The following is a 15,908-nucleotide window of genomic DNA, read 5'->3' as shown; positions in this document are numbered from 1 at the left end:
TCCAATCATGTTATAGCAAAGATGTTAAGTATTTCGTAAGAGCCAGGATAATATCTATCACAAAGTCAATGTTTGTAGGTTTTACCACAAAGGGAAAGCCAGGAGATGCATAAACAAAAGTAAATAAAATAAATACGTAATAAAATATAACATCTTGCTGTTGCTGCTCAGTAATTTCAAGCTTGTCTGATACTTTGTGATCCCTTTGGGGGGGTTTCTTGGCAAAAATTGGAGTGGTTTGCCATTTCCTTCTCCAGTTCATTTTATACAAGAGAAAACTGAAGCAAACTGTATTAAATGACTTCTCCAGAATTACAAATCGATAAGTATCAGAAGTTGGATTTGAACTTAAAAAGATGAGCCTTGACCTCAGACCTGGTCCTCTAAACATTGCACTAACTGCTTCATAACATATTATAAATATACATTAAAATAAATATTTAAATATATATTAAGGTATACTTAAGTAAATTAAAATATGTGCATTTTAAAGTATAAGGTACTAAATAAATTATGTAATAAAATACAATAAAAATTTATTTGAAAAATAAAATTCCTCATGGCCTTTATTTTTAATTTCTTCACTCTTTTTGCCCAGAAATATGATCTGTTAAGACATCAGAGTTTTGCTCAAAGTAAAAATCCCCAACTCTAAGAAATTACACATAGGTTCACTATTAATAGCAAAATGTTTCTTTTCCAAGGTCATATCTTAAAATACCAAAGATTTTGAGGCGAAAGGAAAGACTGATACCTTTGAGAGATTATTCCTGTTACTGTTCAGGAGAATAAATAAAGAGTCTAAATTATTCATCCTTGCCACTAGCTTCCCCTACACCCCATCCACACCCTGACCTCTGATCTGACTATTGCCTCTTAGCCAATTCTGGTGAAATACTTAAAAGCTCTGGCTTGTAGAGCTAACCAATAGGAAAGTGGGAAATTTCTGACAAGTAAATATAGGAAGCTGTGTTTTTTTTTTCATTTTTCCCCTTTTTAAATAGCCTGACCCTGGGAAGAGGCAGTAAGATTAAAAACCTTAGCAGTAAGAATAGAGAGAATCGAGGAGACCAAGGAGGATCTACAGAAGAGAGATGGTGAGTTCAGTTTTCTCTTTTCTTATGGAAAATGCATTGCTCTGACTAGAGGCTAGGAAAGTGAGGGGATGACTAAAGAGGCACTAAATGTGGGAAAGTAATAATGGTGTTGACATTGTGTATGGCACTCCATAACTTTTCAAGTGATTTAACATCCTCTCATTTTTCCTTTCAATTGTACTGTGAGATAATGATTTATTTCCACTTTTTCAGATGAAGAAATGATCTTAGGGGGCTTACTTGTTTCTCTGAGTATACAAAACTGAAAGTGGCAGAACCTAGGCTTAAGCCTAGGAAACTTTTCACTCTATCATTCTGGAGCTACTTAATTTGTTCTCCTCAAATTCTCAGGAAAAAATGACAGCCAGTTCTCTGGGATGATCCTCCTCAGTTGATTTTGGTAGAGTTCTTAATGACTGTACAGGGGCAGAGCCCTGATTAAATATCTCAGTCCCAGCTCCTTTTTCTGTCTCCCAGAGGGGTAGCAACATCTCTTTGCTACACTTCATTTCTCTAATACTACAGACAGGGGCCATCAGCAACTGTACAGATCCATATCTGTCCGCTGGACACAGAGGGTTTCAGAGGAAAAAATGAGGTTGGTGACTTTGATCAGTCGTGCCTCAATAAAATTGGATTTTCTTGCAAGTCATGGAATCACCTCCTTAACATTATGATCTTTTTGGAGGCTGAAGGACAAAAATAAAACAAGAGCAACAATAAGCTAGACTGTATCATAGTGCATAGGATGCCCCGTGTTGGAGTCAGAAAAACTGAGTTCAAATTCTTCCTGACTTTAAATTTGACTTCAGTCATTTGCTACTGTATGATCTAGGCAAGCCACCTACCCCTGCCTACCTCTGCCTACCTATCTGCCTCAAAATTGTCAATAGATCCAATAAATCTCAAAGTTCATTATAACAGCCCTGCTTCTTGTTCTAGCCTGAAATGCCACCTCCATCTTCTCTCTCTCTCTCTCTCTCTCTCTCTCTCTCTCTCTCTCTCTCTCTCTCTCTCTCTCTCTCTCACTGGTTTCTTTCTTTTTAGGGATTTTAAGGAGGAAGATTTACAAAGTCAACAGCTCTCTCTCCCCTTCCCTTCTTTGTTATAAAGGATTCCATTGTCAGCACCAACTCTCCACCCCAGCCAGGAATCTTGCTGTCAGTATTATTCTCTGGTCTATAGGGTAATAAAGAATAGAGATTCTCCAAAGTAGAAGAAATAGCCCAGACTCTGGAGTTAGAGGACCTGGTTTCAAATCTATCTATCATCTATCTATTATCTATCTATCTAGCTATCTATCTATTTAGCTATCTAGCTATCATCTATCATCTATTCATCCATCCATGTATCGCTCTCTCTCTCTCTCTCTCTCTCTCTCTCTCTCTATATATATATATATATATATATATATATATATCCACACACATATATGTGTTTATGCATACCATCTGTACACATATGTAGCTACACATATGTGTAATCTATCCATCCATACACAGACATATATACACATATACACACTTACACACTGCTTTTTGTGCTATAGGCCAGCCATAACTTCTCTGTATATCTGGAACATAAGGAATTTGGACTCATACCTTTAAACTCATCCTTCTGGCTTGGATCTGAGATTCCATGATCCTATGGTATTCCAATGCAAAGGAACTTGCCATGCTAATGATGGTTCAAAAAAGCCCAAATAAGTCAATAGAAAAACTAAAATCAACAATCTTCAGAGCCAAGAAATATGTGACTTGGGGATATCTGTGAATTTTAGATCTGTGTACTGAAGAGGAAATCTAAATATATTTGTAACTTTTATGGGATGTCCATCATAACTAACATCAGTTTTAAAAGCTATTTAAATCATTTGATACCTAAATTTTTGTCCTTACCATAATTTTTCTTTGTGCAATCTTAACTTAAAAAAACAAAAAAAAATTCTTTATGAGAACCTGATCTTAGTGTGGATTTCATATTTTCTACTACACTCAAGGGTGAATTTTCCCCCTTCTCTCTCCTCTCCTTTTTCTCATTCATATATTGCAGGTGTGATTTGAATCAGGAAGTCCTGAATTTGCATTCTGTCTCAGACACCTACTATGTCACTTAGCCACTCAGTCATTTAGTTCCCTCCAAATGCTTCCTCCCAGGAGAACAGAAGACATGACTGTTTTTGAGGCAATTGCAGTTAAGTGACTTGACCAAGAAAACACAACACAGCTAGTAAGTGTATGAGGTTGGATTTGAACTCAGGTTCCCTGACTCCAGGGCTGATGATGCCTCTAGTATGACTTGGTTTTGGTTTTATTTTTTTTTTACTTTTTCTTCCATTTATTCTGGTGATTCTAGGTAAGTTTCTTTTTTTAAAAAAAACACTTTAATATTTTATTTGTTTTCCAATTATATACAATAGTAATACGTACCCATCATTTTTTTGCAAGGCTCTGAATTCTACAATTTTCCCCCCTCCTACCTTCCCTCTCCCCCCACACAGAAGGCTGTCTGACAGTCTCTACATTGTTTCCATGCCATACATTGATGTAACTTGAATGTGTTATAAGAGTAAACATAAGAATAAACATACCCCCCCCCCCAAAGGAGATGGGAAACCTCAAGAACAGAGTGAGAGAAAAAAAGTTGTTCTTCAGTCTGTGTTCAGATTCCAATAGTTCTGTCTCTGGGGTGAGTTGCCTTCTTTATCATAAGTACACCAGAGAAGTTGCTTCAATATTTTCCCTCAGTTGCTATTACTAGCTATACCTCCACTCTATTTCTCCCCATTCTCATTTATTCTATTCTCTCTCTCTCTCCCTTCATCCTGGCGCTGTCCAAAAGTGTGTTGAATCTGAGTACCGTCTCCCTCGATCTTCCCTCTCTTCTATCACCTATACCCCCTTCCCTACCCCCATTCCCCCTCATCCCATCCCTTTCCTCCCACCCTTCTCCAGGGCAAGACAAATTTCCTCGCCCTATTAAGTGTCATTTCCTCCCTGAGCCATTTCTGATAAGAATGAAGACTCATTCATTCCCCCTTGCCTCCCCCCGCTCCACTCCATTGAAAAAGCTTTTTTTGACTCTTATGTGAAATCTCTCATCTTCTTATTCATCTCCTTTTCCTTCCTCCCAGTACTTTCCCCCATAGTCCATTGACTTCATCCCTTTACCACACCATACCATTATATTCTGCTCCTTCCTATGTCCTATCTATATATGCTCCTTCTAATAGCTCTTAAAATGAGAAAGTTCATATATGTTATCAATATCTTCTTCCCATGCAGGAATACAAGCAATTCATCATCAAGTTCCTCATAGTTAGTCCCTGTCTTCCACTCCCTCTACCAGAGTCCTGTACTTGGAGATCACACTTCCTGTTCAGCTCTGGTCATCTCAATAGGAAAGTGTGAAAGTCCCTTGTTTCATTGAAAGTCCATCTTTTCCCCTGAAAGAGAATGTTCAGTTTTTCTGGGTAGTAGATTCTTGGTTGTAACCATGATCTTTTGCCTTCCAGAATATCATATTCCAATTCCTATGAGCCCTTAATGTAGATACTGCTAGACCCTGTGTAATCCTGACTATGGAGCCTTGGTAGTTGAATTGTCTGTTTCTGGCAGCTTTTAGAATTTTCTCTTTGATTTGGGAGTTTTGGAATTTGGCTATAATATTCCTGGAAGTTTTTCTTTTGGGATCCTTTTCAGGGGGTGATCAGCGAATTCTCTTGATTTCTATTTTACCCTCAGCTTTTAGGATCTCAGGGCAATTTTGCTGTTTTATTTCTTGAAAAATGCAGTCTAGGCTCTTCTCCCGGTCATGACTTTCAGATAGTCCAATAATTTTTAAATTATTTCTTCTGGATCTGTTTTCAAGGTTGGTTGTTTTTCCAATGAGATATTTCATATTTTCTTCTAATTTTTGGCTTTTTTTGGAAGAGTTTTATTTCTTCCTGATTTCTTGCAAAGTCATCAGCTTCCTTTAGTTCCATTTTGCATTTGAAGGAGTTATTTTCTTCAGAGAGCTTTTTTATCTCCTTTTCCAGCTGGCCAATTCTGCTTTTTAAGGCATTCTTCTCATTTGCCTTTTGTTTTGTTTTTTTTCCATTAGGCCTAAACTGATTTTTAACATATTATTTTCTTCAGTATTTTTTTTTTTGGTATATCCTTCACCAAACTTTTGATTTGTTTTTCATGATTTTTCTGCATTGCTCTCATTTCTCCTCTCAATTTTTCCTCCACCTCCCTTAACTGCTTTTCAGAGTCGTTTTTGAGCTCATCCATAGTCTGAGACCATTTTCTATTTCTCTTGGAGGTTTTGGATACAAAAGCTTCAATTTTGTCATCATCTGAATATGTGTTTTGATTTTCCATGGGACTAAAGTAATTCTCTATGGTTAGATCCTTCTTTTTCTGTTGTTTATTCATTTCCTCAGCTCAAGACTAATTTACAACACTTCCAAGGCTTTGGGGTTGTTTTTTGAGGGGGGGACACCCCACTGGGACCTTTATTCCTCCAAGGTCTTATGCTCTCTAGCCTGTGCTTTGATATGTAGATGAACACTGCACTGCCCTCTGCCCTGGCACTATAAGGAGGGATCCAGCTTGGTTTTTTTAGTGTGGAAGCCCAAACTGCAATATATGAGTGTAGGCAAACAGCAGAGTCCTACCCCAGGGAGAGCAGAGACATCTCTTCAGACTTCCCTTACTGTCTCTGGGGGTGCAGGATGCTTTCTCCAGATTCTCGCTGAAGATTCTGCAGCTGTGCTCCTCACTCTACACTCACTCAGTTGCAGCAGAGTTCTCTCCTGCTGGGCTGTGCTGGGCTGTGCTGGGCTGTGCTGGGCTGAGATGAGGATTTTTTCCCCAACCCCTGGTCCTGATGAAACACACCTTTCCTGTAGAACTTCTAAGTTACCTTGGACTGGGAAAATGTATCACTCAGTCTTTCTGTGGGTTCTGCCCTGCTAAATTTTGGCTATAGCCATCCTTTGATTTTTGGGGGGTTGGGGGGGTTGAAGTTCTTGGGAGATGCTGCCTTCACGTTGCCGTCTTGGCTACTATGACTTGTTTTTAATAAAATAAATTTCTAAATCCCTAAGGCAAAACTGCCTTAGTAGTTCAGGTAGAGGGTTCTGAACTCTAGTTTTATCTTTATGGGAAGCAGTTAGGTGAAGTGAGGCCAGTCACTTAACCTTTTTGTACCTGTTTCCTGGTCTGCCCAGCAAAGATAACAACTTACAATTCCATCCAACTTTTTAAAATTCACAAAGGACTTTCTCTTTCACAGTTCTGCACAATAGATGATGCAAGCATTATTATTTCCATTTTTTAAATGAGGAGATAGAAGCTAAGGAAGATTGAATGGTTCCCCCTTTGATAACTGCCTTAGATATTTGAAGTGAAAGGTAGAGAACCAGCCCCAACCTCTGAAGTTAGGAAGACTTCAGACACACTTTGACACAATGAGCACTGCCCAGTGTCTGTAAGCAATGGGCAGCTAGGTGGCATCTTAGTGCATAGTTAGCCATGAAATTAGGAAGACCTGAGTTCAAATCTGACCTCAGAAATTTAACTGTTTGACCCTGGGTAAGTCATTTAATCCTGTTTACCTTAGTTTCCTCATCTTTAAAATGACTAGGAGAAGGAAATTGCAAACCATTCCAATATCTTTGCCAAGAAAACCTCAAATGGGGTCACAAAGAGTCAGACATAACTGATTGATTGACTAAGCAACAAGAAAGCAAGTAGTAACTGGGGTATAGAATACATGCCAATCTGCATGGGTGGAGACAGCTTCTATGTACACTAGGGAATTCCCTGTGCAAACGAAAATATTGGTCCATTCCAAATAAAATAAAATTTTATATTTTAAGGTTCAGAGTCTGGTTAATGGTGGATTCAGTGTTTAAACTAGGAGTCAGGAGATGTGAGTTTTTAAATCCCACCCCAGAAGCTGATCAGTTGTATTTTATCTCTCCAATTCTTAGTTTTCTCACCTGCAACTTGTTGATAATAATAATCATAATCATAATAATAATAATAATAGTAATAATGGAGGCACTATGTCCTTCACAGGTTGTTTCTAAAGAGAAAAGTCCTTTGCAAACCTTAAAACCTTTTTTATAAATAAGAAATGCAAGATCTCTTGCATAAGTGGAAGAGTACAGACACTTGTCTACAGGACAGGAGGATTAACTCTATAACAATACTAGTAGTTCAAAAGTGATGTGTTTCTTCCGTTATGATTTCAGTTAGATTTTTGAGGCGTTGAAGGAAGATGCTGGTGTTTTCTCTCACTTGCCCCATACAATGACCCATCTGAAATCAGACTCTTTGGGTAATGTCAGCTTAATAATTTAGAGTAACTTCTTACAGAATTATACAAGAATTTATTCTGATCCTCCTAACTGTTTAGTCTTTTAAGCATGAGTTTAGAGGACTAACATGTCAGGGTTCAATTTTGAACCTAAGCACTAAAGGCCTATCCAAGAATACCTTACTAAGACCTTTAGCATCCATACCCACATATGGAAATTGCATCATTAGGATACAATGTGCATGGAAAATGGGATTTGGTGAATGGTTGGTTGGCATCTTTTCATATAAGAATGAATGGAAAAAGAGGTTCAAGTGGGAAGTATGGTAGGTGAGGAGTTATCTACATTTGACTTATCATATAATTGCCTTGAATCTTTTTGCATAGCATATTGACTAGACACATACCTGTTTCCCTGAAGATCTTAGACTTAGAAAGATAGGAACAGAGCACCAGAGCATTTAATTTTTTTCCTGATTCATTATTTCATCAGGATAGGGAACTTGTATGGAAACACTCCTGTGCAAACGGAGAATGTTGCTATAATTTTCTCTCAGAATGTTGTCTGGGGCATTGATGGTTAAATGACTTGTCCATAGTCATACAAGTACTACATGCTAGATACAGAACTTTCATCAAGGTCTTTCTCTTTTTTTTTAGATTTTTCACGGCAATGGGGTTAATTGGCTTGCCCAAGGTCACACAGCTAGGTAATCATTAAGTGTCTGAGGTTGGATTTGAACCCAGGTACTCCTGACTCCAAGTCTGGTTCTCTATCCACTGTGCCACCTAGCTGCCCCCCATCAAGGTCTTTTTTACTCAACATTACATTACCTACACATTTGAACTAAAAAAATGTAATATAACTGCTGTCAAAGAAAATTAGATCAGGGAGGCTAGGTGGCGCAGTGAGCACCGGCCCTGGAGTCAGGAGTACCTGGGTTCAAATCCAGCCTCAGACACTTAATAATGACCTAGCTGTGTGGCCTTGGGCAAGCCACTTAACCCCATTTGCCTTGCAAAAACCTAAAAAAAATTAGATCTTATCCAAACTTTATGTTCTATATATTGTCACTTTTTTTTTTACTGAGTACATTCAATTATTACAATTCATGGTGGTAAAAACAACCCAATAATGATAAAGTAGGAGAACTAAAAGAAAGATAAGTCACCATTAAGGAAAATCCTATATCTAAGTTTCCTGTGAAATAAAATAGTTTATTAATCACAATGTTTTAACAACCCTAGTACCTGACAGCAGGCCAGAGGTCAAGAATTTAGAACTCAGATTCCAAGTCATAAAAACATGGTCAATGTCTGAGTTGATAATAGGCAAACATTAAATGTAGACATAAAATCTTTTTTTTTGACACACTGTCCTACTAATGAACTTTCAGTTTGATATGATGTACTCTGAACAGAGGAAATATAATGGTTTCCTGGAATGATTTGGCATAAGTCACTCACACTTTCTCATTCACAGTCCCTTGTGATCAGTGGCAGGTTTTGTAAAAGGATTGGTCAAGGGCATTTCTGTGACCTTGTAACAGCTTTTCTTTATGTGTGATCAGAAGTGAAACAGAGGCAACTTTAATCCTAATAACTGTTTGTTAAATTTTAAATGTGAACACTTACACCTTAGGAATTAATAAGTAGAATAAGATGATTTATTATTTAGTTGATTGTACAAACTTAAGGATATGATGGAGTAAATATTAACAATACTAAATTTAATTTTTAATTTATTTTTTAAGTTTTTTTGCAAGGAAAATGGGGTTAAGTGTCTTGCCCAAGGCCACACAGCTAGGTCATTATTAAATGTCTGAGGCTGGATTTGAACCCAGGTACTCCTGACTCCAGGGCTGGTGCTCTATCCACTACACCACCTAGTCACCCCATTTAATTTTTAATTTAAAAGTGTATCAAGGGCAGAATTTTTTTCTGGAGAGTCAGTTGTTAAATATTTATTAGCACATCCCTGTATATAACTGAGAGCTTGTATAAGAACATAGACACATTAGTATATAATGAAGTATAATGGAAATGGTAATGAATTTGAAATAGAAAGACCTGGAAAATAAAGACGTAATATTTTCATCATCCATATTTATGGAGCCCTTGAAATCTATCCTTAGATGTCTTGGATAATGAGAGTCCCAATTAATGAGCTCCCTTCCCAATATTCAGTCTGTTCTCAGTGCTCTTCCTGAGTCCTCACTAGAACTGGGAGTTCTAGCTATGACTTGATGGCTAGTTCTGCTGTCCCTGCCTCAGTCCATGGCCCCTCTGCTGCCTCTGCTTCTACCCAAGGCCTTTTTGTCTTCTTCCAGTCTCCTTGCCCTGATTGCTTAAGACCATCATTGTCCTTTTCCTTTAAATGATGGTCTGCTGATCTTTGTCATTGGGAGCCACTCCTGGCCTAAACCACTGGAAACATATGATTGATCGGCCTCATAGACCACAACAGCAAGCCCAACAGGGAAAGTGTTGGTTTTCAATGTAGCAAAAGCAAGTAGTCTAGGAGATTGATGGGGAAAAGAAAAGGCAAATAACTCCAAGGACATGGCATCAGGTGGGCATCTCGGAAGTGTGGTGTCTAAAAGGCAGGTAGGAGGAAGAGTGTCTATAAACCAATAGTAAGTGACTCGCTAATGTGGCACATGGCAAGGACATCCCTGGGTAATCCAAAGGGCTTGCTGGTTTTACCCAAAGGTCCTAATTTTCTTTCTTTTCTTTTTTGGTTTTTGCAAGGTATTGAGGTTAAGCGATTTATCCAATGTCATGCACAGCTAGCAAGTATCAAGTATCTGAGGCAGGATTCGAACTCAGGTCCTCTTGACCCCAGGGCTGCTTCTCTATCCATTGCACCACCTATGGTCCTAATTGCTCCAATGGTCCTAATTTTCAATATTGTGGATGTCAGGGACAGAGTATAGAGAGAGAAACTCCTACATCAGCCAGTCCCACAGGTATACCAAGGCTACCTCTGCATATGCCTCTTCCAGTTTTCTTAAGTTACTTCTTAAGCAGTGGAAGAAAAGTGCTTTAAGATCAGTCACAGAAACCACCAGCTAACAAACAATTCTTTTTAATTAGGATTCTCAAGCCCAGAATGGAATCCAAGAATGGGGGAGGGGAAAGAAGATAATTTGTTATTACTGTTATTATTTTTCATTGCCATCATCATTATTATGGTATATCAATGGTATAATTATCATGAATCATGAAAATAATCATTATTATAATAATGACATTTATAGAGAGCATTAAAGCTTTTGGATTTGGACTAGATCTGTGATGTTGTTGGTATAAGGGGCTCCCAGTGGAAAAAAATCCTCTCTCCTTTTGATACCAGTGCTTTTCTTTTAAGATCATCTCCAGTTTATACTGTTTTTACAATTCATTGGCATGTTTCCATCCCCAGTTAGACTGTGAGCTCTTTAAGGACAGAGATAAATTTTGGCTTTTTCTCTAGTATTTAAAACTCAGTGTGTTAATAGATACTTGGTATATAACAGTAGACCTGACAATTGCAACACCATTCTGCATTTTGTGTTATCAAGTTGCCTGGGGGCTCTGAGGATCATTGACTTGTCCAGGGTCATACAGCTAGTACTTGTTGAACTCCTTACCTCAGAGGTCAGTTGCCTCCCCACTATGTCAGGCTCTCTTTATTTTTAATTTCTTTTTCATTTAAAAAATGGGGTTTTTTTGTAAGACAATGGGGTTAAATGACTTGCCCAAGGTCACACTTCTAGGTAATTATTAATTTGAACTCAGGTCCTCCTAACTCCAGGACTAATGCTCTCTCCACTGTACCATCTAGCTGTCCCTCTCTCCTACTTTAGAATATTGGGGTAGGTAGAACAGATATGGAAGCTGAGAGTCTGAAAGTTAAATGTTTCACTTGTGGTCAAACAGTCAAAGGTATCATCAGGGGCAGCTAGGTGGTGCAGTTTAGCCCTGGAGTCAGGAGGACCTGAGTTCAAATCCAATCTCAGACACTTAATAACTGCCTAGCTGTGTGACCTTGGGCAAGTCACTTAACCCTATTGCCCCTTAAATAATTTTTTTAGGGTTTTTGCAAGGCAAACAGGGTTAAGTGGCTTGCCCAAGGACACACAGCTAGGTAATTATTAAGTGTCTGAGACCGGATTTGAACCCAGGTCCTCCTGACTCCAAGGCCGGTGCTCTATCCACTACGACACCTAGCCGCCCCCCACTTAAATAATTTTTAAAAATTTCTAAAAATAAAAAGTATCAGAAGTGAGATTTGAACCTGGGGCTTTAAAATTTTCAGTCCTACTGGTACCTACTGCTCCATTGTATCTCTCCCTTCCTTCTATTCACTGGAGCAAGTTACTTGAGCTCTCTCCTAAATGCAGAATTAGACTCTGGATATATATATTATACTGCTCAAAAGTACTAAGAAATCAACTCTAAGCTGTTGTTGACTGAATATGTGACCTAATGGGAAGGTTCCTCTTCTTGCTTTTAGGTTTTCTATCTGGAAGCTCTCGGGAATGTCTTTGGCATAGTTTTGATCTCTGGTAAGTTTTCAGCCTATGCCTTTCCCAAATCCTTGATAATTGGAGCTAAGCAAGGGGTCAAGTAGGAAATTTCAGAAAAAAAATAGGAGGGAGGAAATGACTCAGGGAAAGATTCCTGGTGGGGAGGAGGGGTCAGAATTAGAGGTGGATTTGGGATTAGGGTTATTTTTATGCTACAAGCTTCAGGAATTGCTCTACCATCTCGGATAACTGAGCTTTGTGACCTTGTGAGGTCACCTTCACCTTCAGAGGTGAGAATAAAGAAGCGGCCTAAGCATGGGTAAACCCAGTGATGACCTGAGGGACCGGGGCTGCTTGGAAAGGTGGTTTATCAACAGGAAAAGGAGCTGTTTCCAGGCGTGCTTACTTTCATTGTTCACCTCTTCAGAGGGAGTCTGCCTTTTCTGTCATTGGTATAGCTTCTATTAGCCACAAAACAATAACTTATATAAGGCTCCAGACTTCAAAGCATCTTCATCAACTCCTACCTTATCTCATCCCTCTCCTCACCTTTAAAGGATCAAGAAGTGTTTGTTTAATTTCTTTCTTACAGATGAAGAAATATAAGCAAACAAGTTAAATGATTTTCCCAAGAAAAGCAATGTAGCCTTGTGAAAAGAGCACTGGACTCAGAACTAAGAAACCTGAGTTCTAGGCTTCTTTCAGAAACGTATAAACCATGCAACTTTAGGAAAGCCATTTAATCTCCTTGGTATTCAGTAGCCTCATTACTTGGATAGGCCACAGAGATGTGAATTAAATGATCTCAGATCCAAGGTTCTAGGATTCTTTCGTTGTATATCATACAAGCGATTCACTAAAATGAGAACTATTTAATTCCCTGCTTTGAAATACAAACTTTTCCATCGATGTTCCAATTTACATATTAAGTCCCAATGAATGAAGAATTGTATAAAATATGGCTATCACATTTATTTGGGGACTATAAATTAGTAATTATAAGCTCCTTGAACAATTACAGTATCTTTTCCAAGAAAACCTCAAATGGGGTCATGAAGACTCAGACAGGACTGGAAAGACTGAACAATATAGCAAAAGCCCCTGGAAGTCAGCTTCAATGTCTTCTGCCAAATTATGTTCCCCATAGCATATAGTACAGTACCTTAAACAGAGACGTTCAACTAACATTTTGTTGAATATTTGGTGTAGTCTAGGTAGATTTACCTGTATATCTTTATCATATGAAACTGGTTGACTTCTTCCTAGTTTGAGATGTAAAAACATCTCTATAAATCCCATGGTCACTAAAATATTTAATCAAGTTGGGACTTGTCTTCAAATTATCAATGGGGTGTGAGTGGTGAGATGGGGTTATGATGTTTTGATTATTAACCTAGATACAAATTCTTTTGACTATATGTATGTGTCTGTGTATGCATTTATGGCTCTTAAGATATTGATGTATGTCCCCATTTTATATCAGCTCTGATTCCTCAGATACAAGTAGGAGCTTGGACATACCATTACAGTGATCAGAAGGTATATTCTTGGAATGCTTCTCGGAGATATTGTCAGACATTTTATACAGACTTAGTAGCCATTCAGAATCAAAATGAAATTGCATACCTCAATGAATTTTTGCCCTACTACCCTCATTATTACTGGATCGGGATTCGGAAAATCAATAATGTTTGGACCTGGGTGGGGACCAACAAGACCCTTACAAAAGAGGCTGAAAACTGGGCTGAAAATGAGCCCAATAACAAGAGAAATGACCAGGACTGTGTGGAGATCTATATCAAAAGTCCTTCTTCCCCTGGAAAATGGAATGATGAACCATGTTTGAAAAGAAAAAGGGCATTGTGCTATCAAGGTAATGAAGTCTATTTCTTCTAAATTTGACTTGTTGGGTTGGGTTAAAGAAACACTGGCTTCTCCAAAGAAGTATTAAGCATTGTCCCCCACCAAGGGTACTTCTTCCCTAGTTGGGGAGATAAACCACAGGCATATGAAATGATAATGATTTGAGATATATATAATGCTATAAAGACTTTTTGAACAGATATGAAGGATTAATATTTGGTGGACAGTGTTCAGCTTTTGTCCGTCATCAATGGAGATAGATCTAGGAAAAATGGGTGATACTACAAGCGGAAGAAAATTCCTATGGTTTTGGTTTTTGAAATAGGCTATAGAAGAGAAATACAACAAACCCTTCTTCCTCCTTAGAAATATTTGAAAGTTGAATAAGGAGCCCTTAGCTTGAAGGAGAAAAGGGATGGTCTGCCCTGGAGAAAAGGAGATAGACAAGAAAACCTCTGTGATCCAGATGAAACCCAGGATCATTAAAATATTTCCTGCTTCTATATCTCTTCTCACACTTTTCCTTATGCTCAGAATACCTTTGCTACCCAGCTCCCCTCCCCACCTCCCCCACCAGCTCTATCTACTGACATCCTACTCATCCTTCTTTTACTCTTTTTCTCTCTTTTTTAAAGTTTTTGCAAGGCAATGGGGTTAAGTGGCTTGCCCAAGGCCCCACAGCTAGGTCATTATTAAGTGTCTGAGGCCGGATTTGAACTCAGGGACTCCTGACTCCAGGGCTGGTGCTCTATCCACTGTGTCACCTAGCCACCCCCTCATCCTTCTTTTAAGCCCCAAGGTAGTTGCCATCTCCTTCATGAAGTCAACCCTGAGCCCCCAGCTGGAAAAGATTTACCTTAATTTAACTTCATAGACTTCCTATTTAGAGTTTCATTCCCTGCTTCCTTAGAATGAATAAATACCTGGTCAGTGTGAAATATGGAAATGACTGAGTCCAGAAGCACAATCCTCTGCAGAAGAAACCCCAAGATTGTCTGTTCTCATATAAACTATCCTAGTTCATGTCCTGTTCTACTCATTAAATGGACATAACTATTAACTGTTGCTGTAATTCTTGCATCAGAGGTTCCTGTAATTAAGTATACATCATTTTATATCTCTTTCACAAGATCTAATGAGCCTACCCTACTTATACCCACATAGCCTCCTGTGAATCTTTCTCCTGCAATCATCAGGGAGAGTGTATTGAAACCATTGGAAACTACACTTGTTCCTGCTACCCAGGTTTTTATGGACCAGAATGTGAATATGGTAAGAAGGATGTTATATTTACTTCTATTTCATCTTTTATCATCTCATACATTAGAAGCAATAGGCAAATTGCCAGAAAATCAATCATTGATGATGGAAAACTACTGATGAGCAGGAAGACTGGGTTCACAGTTACTATCATATTGTCTACCAAATATTACTAGACACATGGACTTAACCCAAACAAGTGAAATATTTTAGTTACAAAAGACATCTCCTTATTATCTCTCTCTCTTTGATTTGAGGAGGTAGATTGAGTAAAACAAAATAAAAAGAGGAAAAACAAAGGAGGCAAATTGAAAGAGCAAATTGCCAGAAAATCAATCATTGGGGCGGCTAGGTGGCGTAGTGGATAGAGCACTGGCCTTGGAGTCAGGAGTACCTGGGTTCAAATCCAGTCTCCGACACTTAATAATTACCTAGTCGTGTGGCCTTGGGCAAGCCACTTAACCCCATTTGCCTTGCAAAAAAAAAACCTAAAAAAGAAAAAGAAAAGAAAATCAATCGTTGATGATGGAAAACTACTTATGAGCAGGAAGACTGGGTTCACAGTTACTATCATATTGTCTACCAAATATTACTAGACACATGGACTTAACCCAAACAAGTGAAATATTTTAGTTACAAAAGACATCTCCTTATTATCTCTCTCTCTCTTTGATTTGAGGAGGTAGATTGAGTAAAACAAAATAAAAAGAGGAAAAACAAAGGAGGCAAATTGAAAGAGATCACTTTCAAGCTAATTTTCCTCCTTTCTGAGGTGGTGACCCAGAGCATACACCTTGATTAATTCCCTGCTTTGAAATACAAACTTTTCCATCTATGTTTCAATTTACATATAAGTCTCAATGAA

The 15,908-nt window shown here is 38.3% G+C and overlaps 1 protein-coding gene across 2 annotated transcripts in view; it reads left to right on the top strand.

The window, feature by feature from the left end:
- The window catches only part of SELP (selectin P), a 62,663-nt gene that overhangs the window by 20,531 nt on the left and 26,224 nt on the right, over positions 1 to 15,908 (top strand). Inside the window, exons 2-5 of one of the 2 annotated variants that reach the window (XM_074221965.1) lie at positions 1,005 to 1,097; positions 11,908 to 11,959; positions 13,404 to 13,793; positions 14,948 to 15,055. In XM_074221965.1, the coding sequence (XP_074078066.1) occupies positions 1,095 to 1,097; positions 11,908 to 11,959; positions 13,404 to 13,793; positions 14,948 to 15,055 (553 nt within the window). In that variant the 5' untranslated portion in view covers positions 1,005 to 1,094. Of the gene's footprint in view, positions 1 to 920; positions 1,098 to 11,907; positions 11,960 to 13,403; positions 13,794 to 14,947; positions 15,056 to 15,908 lie in introns of those variants that run through there. The other variant, XM_074221966.1, reaches the window with a different exon arrangement.

The sequence above is a fragment of the Macrotis lagotis genome, chromosome 2 (assembly GCF_037893015.1).
Source record: "Macrotis lagotis isolate mMagLag1 chromosome 2, bilby.v1.9.chrom.fasta, whole genome shotgun sequence".
NCBI classification, from domain to species: Eukaryota; Metazoa; Chordata; class Mammalia; order Peramelemorphia; family Peramelidae; genus Macrotis; species Macrotis lagotis.
The sequence above is the reverse complement of the archived record's forward strand: the minus strand, read 5'-3'. Positions and strand labels throughout refer to the sequence as shown.